This window comes from Ascaphus truei, chromosome 1 (genome assembly GCF_040206685.1).
Source record: "Ascaphus truei isolate aAscTru1 chromosome 1, aAscTru1.hap1, whole genome shotgun sequence".
In the NCBI taxonomy this organism is placed as follows: Eukaryota; Metazoa; Chordata; class Amphibia; order Anura; family Ascaphidae; genus Ascaphus; species Ascaphus truei.
This window is the reverse complement of record NC_134483.1, coordinates 180,805,439-180,823,312: the sequence shown is the minus strand read 5'-3', so window position 1 is coordinate 180,823,312 and position 17,874 is coordinate 180,805,439. Positions and strand designations below refer to the sequence as shown.

At 45.9% G+C, this 17,874-nt stretch overlaps 1 protein-coding gene across 4 annotated transcripts in view; it reads right to left on the bottom strand.

Moving 5' to 3' along the window:
• IDNK (IDNK gluconokinase) overlaps positions 1 to 16,912 on the bottom strand; it is a 30,655-nt gene extending 13,743 nt beyond the window's left edge. Inside the window, exons 1-4 of one of the 4 annotated variants that reach the window (XM_075598863.1) lie at positions 16,784 to 16,912; positions 16,381 to 16,488; positions 10,565 to 10,595; positions 8,831 to 8,917 (exon numbers count right to left, since the gene is read on the bottom strand). In XM_075598863.1, coding sequence (XP_075454978.1) covers positions 8,831 to 8,860 — 30 coding nt within the window. In that variant the 5' untranslated portion in view covers positions 8,861 to 8,917; positions 10,565 to 10,595; positions 16,381 to 16,488; positions 16,784 to 16,912. Of the gene's footprint in view, positions 1 to 8,830; positions 8,918 to 10,564; positions 10,596 to 10,937; positions 11,051 to 16,380; positions 16,496 to 16,783 lie in introns of those variants that run through there. The other 3 variants (XM_075598864.1, XM_075598862.1, XM_075598865.1) reach the window with 3 other exon arrangements.
• Positions 16,913 to 17,874: the final 962 nt, after the last annotated feature.

Sequence of the window (17,874 nt, the reverse complement as noted above, 5' to 3'; positions counted from 1 at the left end):
CTGCTTCTGTTTTCCATGCCTCTTTCTCCTGGGTGTACTGATTTTTGGTGATGGAGCAGGTTCTCTGCTTCTCCAGCTCTTTCTCATGGTTGAGGTTGTCCTCCTTTATAGCTGTGAGTTGCTGGGACGTTTGTTCAGTTATCCGCTTTAGCTCTAGAAGCCTTTTATCCAACTTCAGTTTTTCAGATTCCAAGGTTTGGACATTTTTAGTTTTTTTCGTATTCTGCTTCCAGTGATACTTGGGTAAGGCTCAGGGTGGCCTTCAGCTCATCATGCTGCTCGGCGGGGACCCACTGGGTACTCAGTCGCTCCTGTAGCACTTGCTGCTTTACTTTACCCAGCTCTGTTTTTAACGTGCAGACATCTCGCTGAGAAACGTCTAGCTTGCCGATGAGGCGTTGAACGTTTTGTTGGGACGCCTCATAGAACCGTTTCCAATCAACACTCTTTTGGTCTGACTCACTTGGATTTCTGCTTATGGCGGTATCGGTAGCCTTTGTCATACCAAGGCTAGTAGTCACTCCTGTGACGATTGCGCCAAGCGCTCTGTGTTGTAGTCCACCTCTAGTCTTTTCTGATGCCACGGGGTAAGCTTTCCCTGCAGCTTCTGTTGCACACGGAGGTTGTCCTTTACGCGGGGCCACATAGGAGTCCTCGTCATCCTCTTCTGAACTGCAAGAACTGTGCTGAACTGTAGAAACCCAGCGCGAACCATGCCCCACAGAAAAGTTAAATTCCATTGGTTCCGCCTTCCGAGGACAAACTGCGGCCACATGTCCAAGTTCATGGCATCTGTAGCACTCTATATACCTTCCAAAACTTGGTCGGTGTTTTGTCTCCAGTCTACTGGGAACAACGAGACCAGAGTCCCTCCTAGGTGCTGTGGGACTTCCTACTCCTTTACGCAAGTCAATGAGTCCTTGGGGATTCCTATTCGGATAAACAGTCTTATCGGACCTCCTGGAGCGCAGGAAGCGAGAACCGAAGCACTCATCTGGACTTGAACTCTTGGACATCTCCTCGGCAGTCAAGTAACATTCGACTAAAGCGACCAACTGTTCGGCATCTTTGGGGTCACTCTTGCTCACCCACTTCTGGATGGTGCGGGGGAGACCCCTCAGGAACCGGTCTATAACGACTCTTTCGACAACTGCAGCGATGGAACATACCTCAGGCTGGAGCCACTTCCTTGCAGAGTTTATAAGTTTATAGAGTTGAGAGCGGGTGTCTTCTCTATATCATAACGACAATAATGGAACCGTGGGCCCGAACTGCGAGGTTGACCCCTAGCCGTGCCATAATCTCCGCCTTCAGTCTTTAGCTTGCTCGGGCTCTAAGTCATAATAGGCTTGTTGTGAGTCACCCACCAGGAAGGGAGAAATTATTCCCGCCCACTCCTCAGCTGGCCACCCTTCGCGTACTGCGGTGCGCTTGAAGATTGACAGGTACGCCTCAACGTCATCGTCCATCGTAATTTTCTGAATGAGGTGCGTTTTTACCTGGTGACCGACCTGTGGGGCCACTCTAGTCTGGGCGGTAATTTTCTCTCCCAACACTCTGAGCTCTTGGTGTAGGCGAAGTTGCGCCTCGTTTTGCTCTTCTTTTAGCGTCTGATGTAGGGACCGCGCCATCTGCTGTACTAACGCCGCCGTACTTTCAGTTTGTGACTTTGTCATCTGTTGTAAACTCTCATTATAGGATTTTGACATCTCCTCTTGGGTCTTTGCCAATTGTTGCAACCCCCGCATTAAAATAGCAGAATTTTCTGTTTGTTCGTACTGAAGCGAGGTCAGAAATTCCTCCATTTTCCACTTTCACTGCCTTGTGGACTGCCCGCGTTAAACTCTACCAATTGTGACATCTCAGTCCCAGCGTCGGATCTTTTGTCCAGATCAAAGTCAGGAAACACTGTACTTTCTAAGCAGGGGTTTATTTACAGGGAACAAAGCAGGTACAGGGTTAACTTATAACACAAAACAGAAACAAAAGACCTAACTCCTTCCAGGAGTACTGACTAATACTGCTTAGTCCCTAACTAATCATGGGAGAACTAAACTCTTTCCCCACTTTACCCGGTGTACCTGCAGCAGGTCTCCTTTCAGTCTCTCACAGGGCTGTCTGTGTGTGTCTTCAGATCAGTCTAGCAGAAGCGTCTCTCACCCTCTCTGTATAACTCTCAACAGTGTGTGCCTGGCAGCATGGGGGGGGGGGTAATCTCTGTATCACTTCCTGACTATACAGGTATAGCCATGCATAATAATGGTATACTACTTTCCTCTCTGTTGGCAGTAAGTCCTGATAAGTACAGGTATGCCAGCAGTAGTTATGGAGGTTTTCCCTCACACCCTGGTGAGGTGCCCTATGTATGGAGGGGAGTGGCTGTGTGCTCTGAGTCCCTGGATAGTGACATCAGGGATGCGCCTGCCTCCTGAAGTATATAAGGCACAACACTGTCAGTTAGTTAGTTGTTCCAGCAGTTATGTGAAGTAGCTGGTAAATTGTATTCTCCTGCATAAGGGATTGTAGGAACACTTTGTGACCCTAGTGCAGTAACTAGCGGTACAGGTTGACCAATCAAGTCTGTCTAAGCCACTCTGTGTCCAGGGACCTGGCACAGGGGTGATCTCCCTAGGAGAAGAGGGAATCCCACTTCAATACGGGAGGGCGTACCTGGCAAAGGGACAGCACGAAGAGATGTGCGGCTAGAGCCGGCAGCTGCATGGGGCAGTCTGCTACATCCCAATCTACAATAAAGATGACCTTGTTAATGAAAACCCCACTGTGTGAGTGTGAGATTACTCAGCAGTGGCAGTCACCACCAAGAAGGAGTTCCTCACCAGGACCATCTCCCTGCGGAAGCACAGATCCTGATGAGGTGGAGGCGCTGCACATGATGTAAGTTGAACTCGCACACACTACCTCAGCTGCCTGTCTGGATGACATCCCCTAATACCATCAAGCAGGAGACTCAGGAGCCCTGTTGCCTGCAGGTGCACCACCAGACACGAACACGTAATGGGGACTGATTAGACCACCCGGGCCAATGTGAGATTGGGGGGGGGGGAAACCCGTTACAATTGGAGGCGCTGCTGAGATGACCTGTCAACAGGACAGGCTTTTGCTAGGCACACTAGGAAACAGGGAAAGTGTATGCTGCCACTTTGTGCTGTGTTGGGATGGAACCGCAGGGACGACCTGGGAACCTGAGAGGAGTTAGTGGGTCTGGAGAGGGGCTATAGCTTTCCGAGTCACCTTGAGGTAGCGCTAGGGGTAGGATGCCTGAAGGGATAGCCTGTTAACGAGGTCAGGAATTCTGGAGAGGATCTGCACTAGGCTAGCCAACAGTAGGTAGACGCCCAAGTACTGCATGGAAGAAATAGAGTACTCTAGTCCATTCCAGATCACTTACCGAAGGGAGCACAGACTGGGAGGAAGGAGTTACAGCAGACACAGAAAGAGTGAGCCTAGCCTGAGGTAGTGCAAACACGAGTCAGATCTACGTTAGGTACACAAGGCATGTTTATTGTACTGATGTGGTAGCTGCCCCGCAGAGCGGAGCTCCATGTACAATAATCCAGTATACAGTGATCGAGAAACAACCGTCAGAATGGAGGATCTACAAAGAGCAGAAGGTCCAGGATGCCGGACTGAGGAAGAAGAACTAGCTACAGAAGAGACTTTTGTGAGCTTGTTATGGAATGGCGTGAAAGCCGTGGCTGCGCCGTGTTTGTCCTGTCTATGTTCTCGGGAAAGTACCCTCGAGACTAGTGAGGACGACAGTCTTGCGAGATGGGAGGAACGAAATGGACTTTGTTATACACCAATACACAAACAGCCAGACGCTACCTCAAATATGAAGAAAGACAGTACTAACCAAAATGGCGGTTCCCACGTTCCTGGGACACCGCGTGGGCCAGCTGCAGAAAGTCTTGCAACTTTGCAGTTTGCTAATTGTTGGCCAGGATTGGCGGCAACGAGAAAGCCCCACCCTGCTGGGGAGGTTGGCGCGAAAGCTGGAGCCGCGCCCTCATGGACTATGACTCACTCTGCACCTGTGCTGGGTCAGCCTACAAGTCTACGAGACATCCCCCTAGTTTCAACCAGGGGGAGTGGTTTGCAGTTCCGCCGGATGACGATGGAGAAAGTAGGAGGAGGGGTTGCTCAACCAGCCCCTGCCCTTCAGTTGCGAAGAGCCATTGATCGATACAGACCTCTAAGACGAGTGCCTCCGTTGGTGACTATGGCTGAAAATTCTGAGAAAGTGGAACAGAGTCCCTTGATCTCTACCTATCCCTATTCGGTTCCAGGAGGCTTCCTGATTATCCGCGTAGTGCAGACTGCAGTGCAGACTGCCGGGTGGAGCTGTGGGCAGCGAGGCTCGATGCCCTCACTGTGGACTGCAGTATATGTGGCCCATGACGACGTTTGTGCCAGTACAAGCCGTGGGAGTGAAAGATTCTACTCCGATGTCGGCAGCGGAGCTTCCGGGTGCACTATGGAGTGAGAGTGCAGGTCCCGCGGAGCAGGAATCGGGCCGGATTCTCAAGTCAGAGAAAACTAGCCATCGGAGGGGTGACCGGAAAGGAGCCCATCGGCGGTCCCCTACTGGAATGCCCCGCCCGAACTGTAAGTTGGAGTCCTCGGACGTGGAGTGTGCCAGGCTGGCGGATACACAGGACTTATTAACAGAGTACCATACCAGTGGTACACCTTGGCGAGATGCTATCCCTCGTGGTGTGGAGACACGGAGTCGAGTGTCTCCAGTACCGCGACAACCCGATCGCTGGAGTCCCACTGCCGTGGTGACTAGCGGGTCGGAAGGAGGTCGATCCACCCCGACGCTGCGAAGCAGTAGGCTAGCCCCGTGCTCGTCGCAGACCCAGGGGGTGGAGGTGAAAGAAGAGCGGATCCAGGGCCAGGCTGGACCGCGTAGCAGACGGGCGTTGCCGGATGTCCTTGTGGAGGAAGAGGTCTCGATTGGGGACCCAACCCAAGATGGCGTCGCAGCACGTGCGTGTCCAGAGGCAGTTCCGGATGACCAGAGCGGCATCGAGTGGGAGATGATCGCGCCTCTGCGGTTGAGCAGCGGAAGTCGATCCTCTACTGACAGACGGAATGGGCGCTCGAGCCGGAGAGCGAGAAGCCCAGCTGCCGGAGAAAAGAACGAACTTTGTGGCGGAAGCGAGTCAGGTATTGCTGAGGAGCAGGTCGTAACCCTGCCGATACCTACCGTCCGGCCCGTCCCCCAACCCCGTCCACTCCCAAAGTTAGTCCCAAGGCCCTAGTTAAATCCCCTGTCCCTGTCACTTGTTCATTCGGGTCTACTTCTAGCCTGGGGATGTCAGGGGATTCACGGGGTCCTACCGAGGAGCGGACTAAAAGCCTGGACTGGGGAACTTCGGATGATGGATCGGAGGGTGGAGGGAGGATTTCCCGACAAGGGTCGGTACCCAGTGATTGTACTAGTGTGTTGAGTATCACGGGTGGAAACAGATCACAGCCTCGGGGAAAGGTTACGCCATCTGAGGGTACTTCAGGGGTATCATCGGGCGGGCCTGAAGAGGAAGAGCCACTAGAATCCAACTCAGAGGAGGTACGGGAAATTAGATGGTGGGCACCACTATATGAGGGTTATGTCGCATGGATAGACCGCACCCGTTTTATTATAGAAAGGGATGGGATAGTGGACCTTTGGTGGGCTCCCGGGGATTTCAGTGATGAGGCATACCTCAAAGAGTTGAGAGTGAGGTGGAACCGAATTAAAGGGGGTTTTATTAAACCAAAAGGATCTGAAGGGTTGGATGATCCGGTGGAGTCAGATGAGCCCCTGTCATGGGTGTTGCCGGGAAGGGCTGGGCAAACTAAATTAACCCGGGCCTGCCGAGCTGAACGAGCCATTATGGCGAAGTATAAGCGGTCTCATGGGCTTGAGTACCCTTATGTCCCCGAACCTCTGATGCGGGAGATAGAGGATAATCGAGAGAGGTGGCTCCGTACTGATATAGAGTACTACATTGTTAATAAGGGAGGGGCCATTAAGGGAGTGCAGGCTGAGCAGAGGGTTTCCCAACTGATGAGGGTTTGGAAAATCGGGCGCAGTGTTTACATGCACAAAGTGGTGTACTGTAATGAGCGAGGTCTGCCTCGAGAGTATAGTGTGACAGTCACTGATGCAGCGGGACGGGAGGTGAAGAAACCAGACCCTCGACACTATTATTAGGTCCCGGACAAGAGTGGTCTGATCTTTTCTTTAGCGCCCCTGCTGGTCAGTGAGCGTGATGTTCTGACATTATTATGTAAATGTGGTAATGTTTGACGCTTAATTTGTGTGTTCTTTTACAGTGTTTCCTGGCGCAATGTACACCAAATTTAGGCCCCAGCCGGGACGGTGGGGATTCACCAGGGGGAGTATATAGCCATGCATAATAATGGTATACTACTTTCCTCTCTGTTGGCAGTAAGTCCTGATAAGTACAGGTATGCCAGCAGTAGTTATGGAGGTTTTCCCTCACACCCTGGTGAGGTGCCCTATGTATGGAGGGGAGTGGCTGTGTGCTCTGAGTCCCTGGATAGTGACATCAGTGATGCGCCTGCCTCCTGAAGTATATAAGGCACAACACTGTCAGTTAGTTAGTTGTTCCAGCAGTTATGTGAAGTAGCTGGTAAATTGTATTCTCCTGCATAAGGGATTGTGGGAACACTTTGTGACCCTAGTGCAGTAACTAGCGGTACAGGTTGACCAATCAAGTCTGTCTAAGCCACTCTGTGTCCAGGGACCTGGCACAGGGGTGATCTCCCTAGGAGAAGAGGGAATGCCACTTCAATACGGGAGGGCGTACCTGGCAAAGGGACAGCACGGAGATATGTGCGGCTAGAGCCGGCAGCTGCATGGGGCAGTCTGCTACATCCCAATATACAATAAATGACCTTGTTAATGAAAACCCCACTGTGTGAGTGTGAGATTACTCAGCAGTGGCAGTCACCACCAAGAAGGAGTTCCTCACCAGGACCATCTCCCTGCGGAAGCACAGATCCTGATGAGGTGGAGGCGCTGCACATGATGTAAGTTGAACTCGCACACACTACCTCAGCTGCCTGTCTGGATGACATCCCCTAATACCATCAAGCGGGAGACTCAGGAGCCCTGTTGCCTGCAGGTGCACCACCAGACACGAACACGTAATGGGGACTGATTAGACCACCCGGGCCAATGTGAGATTGGGGGGGGGGGGGGGGGGAAACCCGTTACACAGGTTAGGCTAATTAGCTCATTAACTCTCATCTGAACAGACCTTTCCAAGAGGATTAACTCTATGAGAGCTGTAAAGTCCCACAACTGCCCCATTCTAACCCTTAGAGAGCAGTGACGGCATCACAATATATATATATATATATGTATATATATATACACACACACACACAACATTGCAAGCAACCAGTAATCACACACTAAAAGAGAAGTGCAAACAACCTTCCATAGTATAATAACGCCTTATTATCCGCACTCCCAGAATAAAGAAGATACAATGACTGAAGCCACGAGATGCCCGAAATCGGCACCAGAGCAACAGAGGTTCGCAGGCATCCTCAGCAACACACAGGACACTTTCTCTGAGAGGGGTGGACGGATCACACCCAGCAGGTAAGTTGTGTTATCTTCTTTATTCTGTGAGTGCATTGTAATCAGACCTTTTTGATTTAATAAAGTGATATCGCACTATGGAAGGTTGTTTGCGCTTCTCTTTATAGTGTTTGTGGATTTTGGAGAGAGGAGGATATTTTCCAAAGGACGGAGGCTGCATCTACCTTTCCCATGATTATCCATACTAATGTCACTGTGCATCAGCACACAGAGGTGATGCACTTTACCATGTATCTATTTATGTATTCATCTTTGGTTCAACCTTTTAGCATTTTTATTTCTGAGTGCTTATTTTACACCCACATTTTATTAGGTGTTATGTATTAACCCCTACTTAGTCTGACTAGTATATTAGTGCTCTTAGTTCCATTGTTTTATCTATATATCATCTTCTTCAACCCTTGTTGATCCAGGGCTATCCAAGGATCTTTAATGTACTGCGGTTTCAAGCCTCTCCTCCACATTGCACCAACACATTTTCTGATTTCATCCTCCTATCTTACTTATGGTTGTCATCTTGGTCTTGTTGATATCCCTTGGAATTCAGTTGAGTACTATCTTTGTCCAACAATAATAATATCTTCCGATATGTCCGGTCCATTTTAATTTCTTCACCTTTGTGATGTCACAGACTTTTGTTTGGTTTCGAATCATTCATTCTTTTTCCTGTCTCTTCAGGTAATATCCAACATACACCTCTCCATACTTCTTTGTGTTGCCTGAAGCTTCTGAATTGCCTTTGCATTTAGGGTCCAAGTTTCAAATCCATATGTGAGTACAGACAGAACACCCCGGTCAAATACTTTCCTTTTCGGACATCGTAGAAGGTTCCCTTATAAGATTGTCTTATTTTTTCCAAATGCACTTCATCCTATCTTAATTCTCCTAATATTTTAATTTGAGAGGTTCCCATCAATTAATACTTGCTGACCAAATAGATACAGTATATTCTTTCACTTCTAGTTCTACTCTATTTTTGACCTTTGTAGAGTTGATACATTTGTTGATCCCTTTGGTCTTGCGCACACACACACACACACACACACACACACACACACACACACACACACACACACACACACACACACACACACACACACACACACACACACACACACACACACACACACACACACACACACACACACACACACACACACACACAATGAGGGTACTCATATACTGGACCTGATCATTTAATGGTATTCCTTGAGACATTTTCACTTTGTTCTCCAAAGGGTGATAGTCATCTGCATCATAGAACTTCCATCCCAGCTGCAATAGAAATGCATTGGTAACGTTTGTAGGTTTATAAAAAAATGAAAAAATAAATTACCAACATTACCATTTAGCGGTGAAAGAGCATACTAACATAACTAACATTTTGCAAGTTGTAACTGTTCACCTGCCACATGGTATATTTCCCTAGGTAGAAACCTCAACCCCATATCCTCTGCCTTGAGATGGCCCACTCAACTATCAGGAAAATTACTGTTGTACACTTTTAACCAGGTCCTCAATGGTAATGTCCCTGCCCCTGTATGTTTCGCAAACCGGCTGCATGATGTATTGTGGCCGGTAGGTTAGCAGGGTTCGGAGACAGGGGCTGCACTAGCAGTTTGGAATCCCCTCTGCCCTCTATTTCTCTATTTTAGCTAGTTGCAACAAACAATAGCTACACTGTACTATATCAGATTTTAACTTCCGTAAGTATGTCAAATGACACCTTAAAGCTGCAGTTCAAGCAATATCCTGCATGTGTGTTTTTTTTTAATAAATCAGTAAGAAAAAATACTTTTAGCATTTTCTGTTTTAAAAAAAACAACTGTGAAAGACCAATTTTCTTGTATTCTATTTTAACAAGCATGTTTGTTCCTATAGCAACCATTTACATTCCCCAGATCTAAAGATGTCGTCAAACTTCGCCGACCAATAGATGGAGAACGAATTGAACGGCAGCTATGCAGTACTTTAGGTAAGTAGAGATTGCCCACATGAAACTATTGAAGTTAAAAAAAAAAAAAAACGGGAGCTTGAACTGCAGGTTTAAGAAGAGTCAACCTGTCTGAGCGGAAGACTTAAAAAAAAATGCACAAGGGACTCTAAGCAAGATGTGGAAATAAGCAAATACTTGGCTTACAGTATGTCTTAGAATCACCTCTTCATTTAGTCAGTGTGCTACTCTGCAGTTTAATTGTGATTCTTTGATATTTGTGTTTACATGTTCAAGCCCTCCCCTTTTTAGGGAACTTACCAGTGTGTCTTGAATCATATGTGAGATATAGTGAAATATTTATCATCTGTGTATACATTATTTTCTGCATGTTTGTTTTAGCTACTTTATACATGTGGGAGGAAAGTCTGTGTGCACCTGATTTTTGGAGGAAAGCAAAACTGTAGAATTGAGGATGGAAACCATAGCCTTTGTAATGTATTGCATTATTACCTTGCAAGACATTTCTGTCCCTTTTGGCAGTGAATGTGTAAAATGATAATCGATCCAATACCAGTGTCTGTCCCCTTTTATTTCCCTGCTGCTCTAGCAATATAAATAAGATTATATGTTTCTGGGGGTGCTGTACAATGTAAATGACTGATTACAGGGGCAGGGCAGCACTAAATATATAAATAAATATGTATTTGTCTCATCTGTGTGGATTTGTTCTACCTGTAATTCTATAATTGAATTGGATTACACAATGTGGATTTGTTCTGCCTGTAATTCAATAATTGAATTGGATTATACAATGCGTTAGATATCTAATATGCTTATGTTCATGCTGTATAATCCCTGTGCATTTTGTATTATCTATATGTTAGTTTTTCATTACATAGAAACGTTAAAAAACAAATGTCATTTATTTTTCACATGATATTACAATCCCACATTTTGTAGAATTTTAAATTGTATGTACGCCGTACCTTACTTGACAATAACGATCCCACTTCTGTTCTGTGGAAAGTGTAAAATAAAATGAGTACTGTACAATGTAGGTTCTGCTTACAAAACATTTTTTCCAGCACCACACATCGCCACAACCTCTCTACTGCACCGTGCAAACCCAATCACCGTGCACCAAACCAATCTTCACATGTCCACCCTCCTCCACAGCACACAGGCAGCCCTCCCTGACTCCTTCCTCATACACACAGCAGGTCGTGTAAAGCACATTACAGGATCTGCAGCTCCGGCACAGGCAGCCAGCTGCTTACTATCTAACCCCTTCAATGGCAGCGCAATGCAATTAGTCGGACACCCTGACCCAGTCCCTGATAACAGATGCGCATCTGATACCTACTTCCCGGACCCGCTCACTCCCATGATCACGACTATCACCATAATAATAATAAGATGAATACAGGAAGCTGCAAGTGCTCACTCTATGTAACAAGGAAGTGAACTGATTCCTCCCTGAGCTTCATCATAGATACATACAGTACTATACACACCCTGCAGGCAGCAGCAAGCAATGCAACTTCCCTGTGCACATGCAGCTTTAAAGCTACCCAGATGCAAATTATTTATACTGTAACTTCGTAATGCAATAAAGCTTCCTGATGTACGTTGACATTGCATCTGCATTTAGGTGTAAGTAATAACACAGAAAAGAAGAGCATAGGCTCGTTTTGATCTCACTTAAGAAAGCCTTACATATGTAGCCCAGTGCCCCTGGCTATATAGTCCTGGCCCTAACATTATAAGTCCTGGTAAGGAGCAGGCAGTGTTAGGGTTAAATTCCTCTCACATGGGCCAGCATGTGAGTCCCCCACTGGGAGGTTAATTTGTTGCAGTTTCCAGGTGCTAGTCTGGAAACCATTGGAGCATGTGCTGGGGGGTGGGGACTCACTGGAGGAGTGCTGCCCAGCTACCAGAGCTTAGAAGTGGGACCCTCCCCATGTATAAAAGATGGCCTCCTTCCAAATTTAGTAGGAGTGTCCCAGTGTAGCCTGCTCCTTAGGGAGTAGGCATGATTCTACCTTGCCCCATCAGGGGGTAAAGACTAACCATGGGCCAGAAGCTCTGACCATTGAAGATAAATGCAAGCTGCGAGGGGTATGTCCTTGGAATATGTACGTGACGGCACCTCCCTTGCTTGAGAAGGCTGAAGTGATGTATGAGCTGATCCCATCAATAAAATAAGTTGTATTGTTCCTGGTCTGGGACTGAATTACTGTAATTGTTTCTGTTTGGAAGAATACCTGCTCCAGGCAGAGCCCTGCAGGATGGAGGCGCTGCACCATCCTGAATACCTGTCCTGTTGTCCTACTCCCCATACCAACGCAGAGACTCAGTCCTCCTGAGAGCCAGCAGGTGAGCACCACAGCACCATAACATCACAATAACCTACAGATCTCCCTGGGGGGGAGGGGGTGGGTGGTGGGGGGGGGGAGGGGGTGGGTGGTGGGGGGGGGGGGGTTTGGGGGTAGGGGTGTTACACATACAAAAATAATCTCTAATTTGGATTATTTTATTCATATTCATTCAGAGGGAAATCTGATTTATTTGTGTTCCTCCCCCCTTTCTTCCAGGGCGGTAGTGGATTTGCCAGGCGGGTGCTGGTTGCTGCGAGGGCTAGAGGCAGGGCAATTGCATAGCCGGCGGCTTCTGTAGCAGGGCGCCACCATCTTGCGCATAGTTGCGCATGCGCAGATAAATTCCCAGTGCGGCGGCCATCAGATAGAGTCGCGCATGCGCAGTACGCCAGGCACACGAGGTAGCCATAAGGAAGAGGCTCCGCTGAGACTACAGCCCCCAGAAGGCTTAGCTATGCTGCAGTCACATGGGTACAGAGCAGCCAATAGGGTGGAAGAAGCTTCTGCTGCAGTTGATACATTTGATGCGTTAGGAGTGCGAGGGGCCAGTCTTGATCCAGAGGAAGAGGGTGAAGGTACTGTCCAGGGAGCAGTGCTCCTCTGGACTAGGCCAGGTTCCCCCCAAGGTCCAAGGTAGATTCCCTGAGTCACTGTAGTTGGTGTATGCTGCATGGGAAGGCCATAGATAGGGACCCTTTCCCAGTAGTGTATCAGTAGAGGGCTCAGCTGCAGGACCTTATCTCTGAAGGTAAAGTGCGGTCTGCTGCCCGTGAGCAAAGCAAGGGCACTTCAATAGAGACTATTTTAAAGGGGTACACTCCAGCTGGAAGCCCCTCCAGGGGAATCTGCCCAAGGATTCACTCAGCATAGGAGCCGGTGGATTGCGGTGTAGGACCACGTTGCGGATCCACGGAGTCTCCCACTAATTTGACCTGATCTGGACTGAGACCAGGGAGGTATTATCCACGTGCACCAATGGGCCCCAACACACAAAGGGAAGCGCGCTATCCCACACACACTCTTTGGGGGAGGGACTGGCTTGGGGACACTATCGGGTTAAGTGCCCAGGCACACCAGGATTTTGGGGGTTCCACCCGGGAGGTGTTATTGGTTGAGGAAGACCTTGCAGGGTCGTGTTATGTTGGATGCTATATTTTCATATGTGTTTAGTAAACATAGTTATAATATACCTGTGTGTAATTATTGTGTATATTGATTTCGGTGAGGAACTCCTCCCACTACACTGGGATCCCTCGCCGTTGGAGGCGCTGCACCGAGACGATAAGTATACCCCAGGCTCCCAGTGGCGGAGGCTCAGGTCCTCTGTGAATCAACAGGCAGCGGCAGCACCAGTAGCCTTCTTTTTTAGGGGGAAACTGGGCTATATTTATATTCACATTAATTTATAAGAGAGTTGTTTCATGTATTTGAAGAGAGCCTCATACACTGCGGGGCAGCCTGGCTCATTTTTGGATTGTGACATATAAAATGGGAACATATAAAAATAGCTCTGGCTCAGTGCTACAATTGGCTTAAAAAAGTAGTGGTGTTGAACAGAATTTATAAAAATGTAAAATTATTTAACGTTGTGGAAAATTACTCCAACCATATTTTCTAAAGATTTTAACCGTGTTCATACTTCAGAAGTAGAATGGGAGAGAGGCTTCCTAAAATAAATCGATTTTATTCAACTTTAGGCGTGTCTGTAAAAAATAGTGGTCGTCTGAGGTTATAAATATAAATAAACTGGTAGTCTGAGGTTGCAAATACAAATGTAGTGCTACTCCATACCCCCTAGTTGTACTATCAACTTCAACCACTTCTCTGCGTAATGCCAACATATAGATCTTTCACCTTATATCAGACTATTTTCAGAAGCCCACTTCGAATAGGTTTGTCTTTGCCATTCCACAAAGTTCATTTAAAACCTCAGATTTTTTCCATTCTGGACCACTTCGATGTGTGGAGGAACACAATTTAGCTCTAGTCTAATGTTTTTCAACCAGGGCTTCACTTCCTATGAATCCTTTGGTTCCCCGGGCATCCGTAAAGGGTTCCCTGCGATTTTCAGGTCATTTGAAAACTACCAAATACAGAAGAATTTACAATGCATCTGATTTCAGACGCGCTATTAGAGAGGGGTGGGGTTCCTTACAATGAATCTGATTTCAGACACACTATTAGAGAGGGTTGGGGTTCCTTACAATGCATCTGATCTCAGACACACTATTAGAGAGGGTTGGGGTTCCTTACAATGCATCTGATCTCAGACATGCTATTAGAGAGGGTTGGGTTTCCTTACAATGCATCTGATCTTTGACATGCTATTAGAGAGGATTGGGGTTCCTTACAATGCATCTGATCTCAGAAGCGCTATTAGAGAGGGTTGGGGTTCCTTACAATGCATCTAATCTCAGATGCGCTATTAGAGAGGGCTGGGGTTCATTACAATGCATCTAATCTTAGATGCGCTATTAGAGAGGGTTGGGGTTCCTTACAAAGCATCTGATCTCAGACACGCTATTAGAGAGGGTTGGGGGTTCCTTACAATGCATCTGATCTCAGACACGCTATTAGAGAGAGGTGGGGTTCCACAGAATTTCAAAATATAAATATAGGGTTCCTTAACCAAATAAAAGGCTGAAAACCACTGCTCTAGTCATCAGTATATTAATGAACAAAAAATAAATACACTGTGGTATTTTGTAGGGAAAATCTGCCAAAACCCTAGGAACCTCACACCTGAGCTCCTTAGCATACCGGGACCAACCCCTTACCTGGCGACACTAAGTGTGAAGTACCCATACTTTACTCCGGTATCTGGCACTTACAATATCCCGGCCATCCTAACACCTAGGATTGCTGAGGCTTTTCAAGTCTGGACTTCTCATAGACATTGAGGCACCAATTCTGCATGGTGCCTCTGAAGTACGGAGATGAAAAATCCCTCAGCTCATTCACCCTTAACACATTTGCATGCTAAAGGATTTTTCCCGGGCTCACAGAAAAAGTTTTCCTGTCTTCACATTTAAAACCATCAGTACAATTCAGTTTATTAATAAAAGTATGTTCTGCTTATGCAACTGTTATAAACTTTATATGTGTGTGTATGGTTTCTTACTTCCTAACTGCACTCCAAAAATTACAGTGCTAGCTCACTCCTAGCGGGAGTTATCTACTTAATTGACTGGGGTTGTGATGTGGTTTGCAGTTTAACCTACTTCTCATGTCAATTTGCAGTTCCACTTCAAGTTAAGGGGCTAACAACATCGTTGAGTGCTATCACAAAACAGGCTAGAGAAGTGAAGCTGCATTCCGTTCCTGATCACTGGGGCAATTCCATCCGAAGGAACCTGTGTTACTGGGTGGAGTTTTGCCGGAGGACACTCCAGAGTGTAACACCACAAACAAGGAAGAGGAGTGATGACATCTCAGAGCCAGCAGAGAAGCGGCAGATCAGAACGGTTTTGGAGCATGAGTTGTACTCATACAATGCCTGTAACACCCAGATTTTTGTGAGTTTTGAATTGTCATCCAAATTTTATTAAATATTTTATACATTATCACACAAGGAACGGGCGCTGTTTCTTCTCTTTTTCTGTTATATATATATATATATATTTTTTTTTTACATGTAAACAAATAAGGGTTTCTAGTTCCCTTTTAAAGCAGCAATGTGCGCATTTTGTTTCTTTTGGGGGGGGGGAGGGAGGGAGGAGTTTACATAACATTTTTAAAATCTAATTTGAGCTAAGGAGTCCCCCGGAGCTGAATCCCAGCACTCCAAGATACAAGAATCCCCCAGTCCCTGAGATATGTAATTTCCTTACTATTGCTATGGTGCATAATTACACAGTGGCATGCAATGCTAAATCACCCCCTGCTTTTGTCCCTGTCAAAGTAAATTTAGTATGAGGATGCGTTCTATCACTGCAGTTTTGTTTATAGACGTGATGCGTGCTTTGCCATGTCAGCAGTCAGGATTCCACACTGCGATTATCCTGATGGACTGTCCAGTCCTGGAACTCTGCTTTGCAGTTTTTTTTTTTTTTTTTTACATGCAGCTAGATAGAGCGTTAAATTTTATTGTAAAAAGAGAGAAGCATTTTTTCTAACATGTGCTTCTGTATATTTTTGCTGCAGTGCTGGAACTTCCTTATATAGTTAAATTATATGATACGAAAAAAAGGAAGAATGAATGATACCTTTACAAACGTTCTGGAAATATATAATAAAATCTACTTTTGGTCTTGAAATCTTGTCTTTATTGTTAAGCTATTTAAATCACTTTTATGAAGTAAACACATTGAATTTCTGTAGAAAGTTTATAATCTTTTGGCACCTGAAATAAGCAGCATTATCACTACCTCTATCACACATTTTTTGGGTACATCACATTAACATATTGGTCTTGCAGAAAATACCTGTATGGGTCATCATTTAGTAAACTCCCCAGTTCCAAAGAAATTTCAGTTTTGTTTTTTAATATATTTATTTTTTATACAGCACCCACAGGAGAATGAGATGGCCACCTGCAATGACACGTTTTGGTTAGCTCGGGCAGATTATATACATCATTGTACTGTAACTCAAACCGTAAATTGGACTTTATATATTCCATGAAATTGACGCAGTCCATACATTTTTTATATTTAATTTAAAAAAGAATCCAGATGAATTCTAGAACAATTTCCTGGTGCTGGATGTCACAGGAGACCAGGACTATCACACCAGGGATCAATTCGCCAGACTGAAGCACACTGTCTAAAATTAATTTATTGGAAAAAGAAATATCCACAACTATTTACAGTAAATCAACATACTTACAACTGGGAAACTGGGATTACCCAATAATCCTGGGTGCAGGGACCTTCCTAAAGAGATTTTTTCCCTGCTGTGTCCTCTGCAGCTTCTCCCAGCTTCTTTCCAGCTGCCTCAGCTAAAGAACTTTGAACTCACAGCTAAAGCTGAGCTGGTCTTATCTGACATAGCTAGGGGCCTCCCTTCCCAGGTGTTTGCGATATGACCCAGCCCCTGATTGGTGGGTGGAAATGCCACAACAAACACAGTTACATGCAGAGACCCCAAGATCTTAAAATCAGAGGCACCATTTAGAACAGTAGTTCTCAAACTGTGTCCTCAATGGCCACAAACATGCCAGGTTTTAACGCTATCAATCCATCAGCACAGATGTTTTTTTTTCAGAACTGGAAAGGCATATAAAGTCTCTTACCAATACATGCACCAACTCAAAGATTTTCCCAATGCTTAAAACTTAATCTGTGTTTTGCAGTAGCATGATTAGTAATATGTAATGCTCACTGTTTAAAACACTGTTATACGCAATGACTTATGGACTTTCAAGACAAAGTAACATAGATGACTGATCAGAATGTGAAACAGAGTTAGAAGGTTCACTTGAAAACAAGTTCAATATTTGTTATTATCTGTACTCATGCATTTATTTATCTCTCTGCATGGATGGATGAAATTGAGAAATTAATCTTGTAGCAATGCCCTTGTTTGGGTCTGACCTTATGTTGTGGAACTGCTGGTGGGATTATTTTAAATAGCACATCAGATCTGACCTTTATCTCTGATGTAAATAAAAGCTCCTGAGGGCTGTAGTGCAAATTGTGCACAAACACATATGCTTTCTTTATTTTTATCATGCCAGTTTATTTTTTTAACCATTTGTCTTGCTGTGCACTGTCTTAGAGGTGCTCACCCAATGCCCTACACCAATACTGCAACTCGTGGTTCATAAAACTTGTATTATGAAACAGACAGCTAACATATGTAGCCAAATTTATCTTCCATAGAGCCGCGGCCAAAAAAAAGTGAAATACAGTAATGCTGTAGCCAGGTCCTCCGGTTTCTTTCTCTTACCTTCACTGATGTCTGGGAGATGCAAGGGC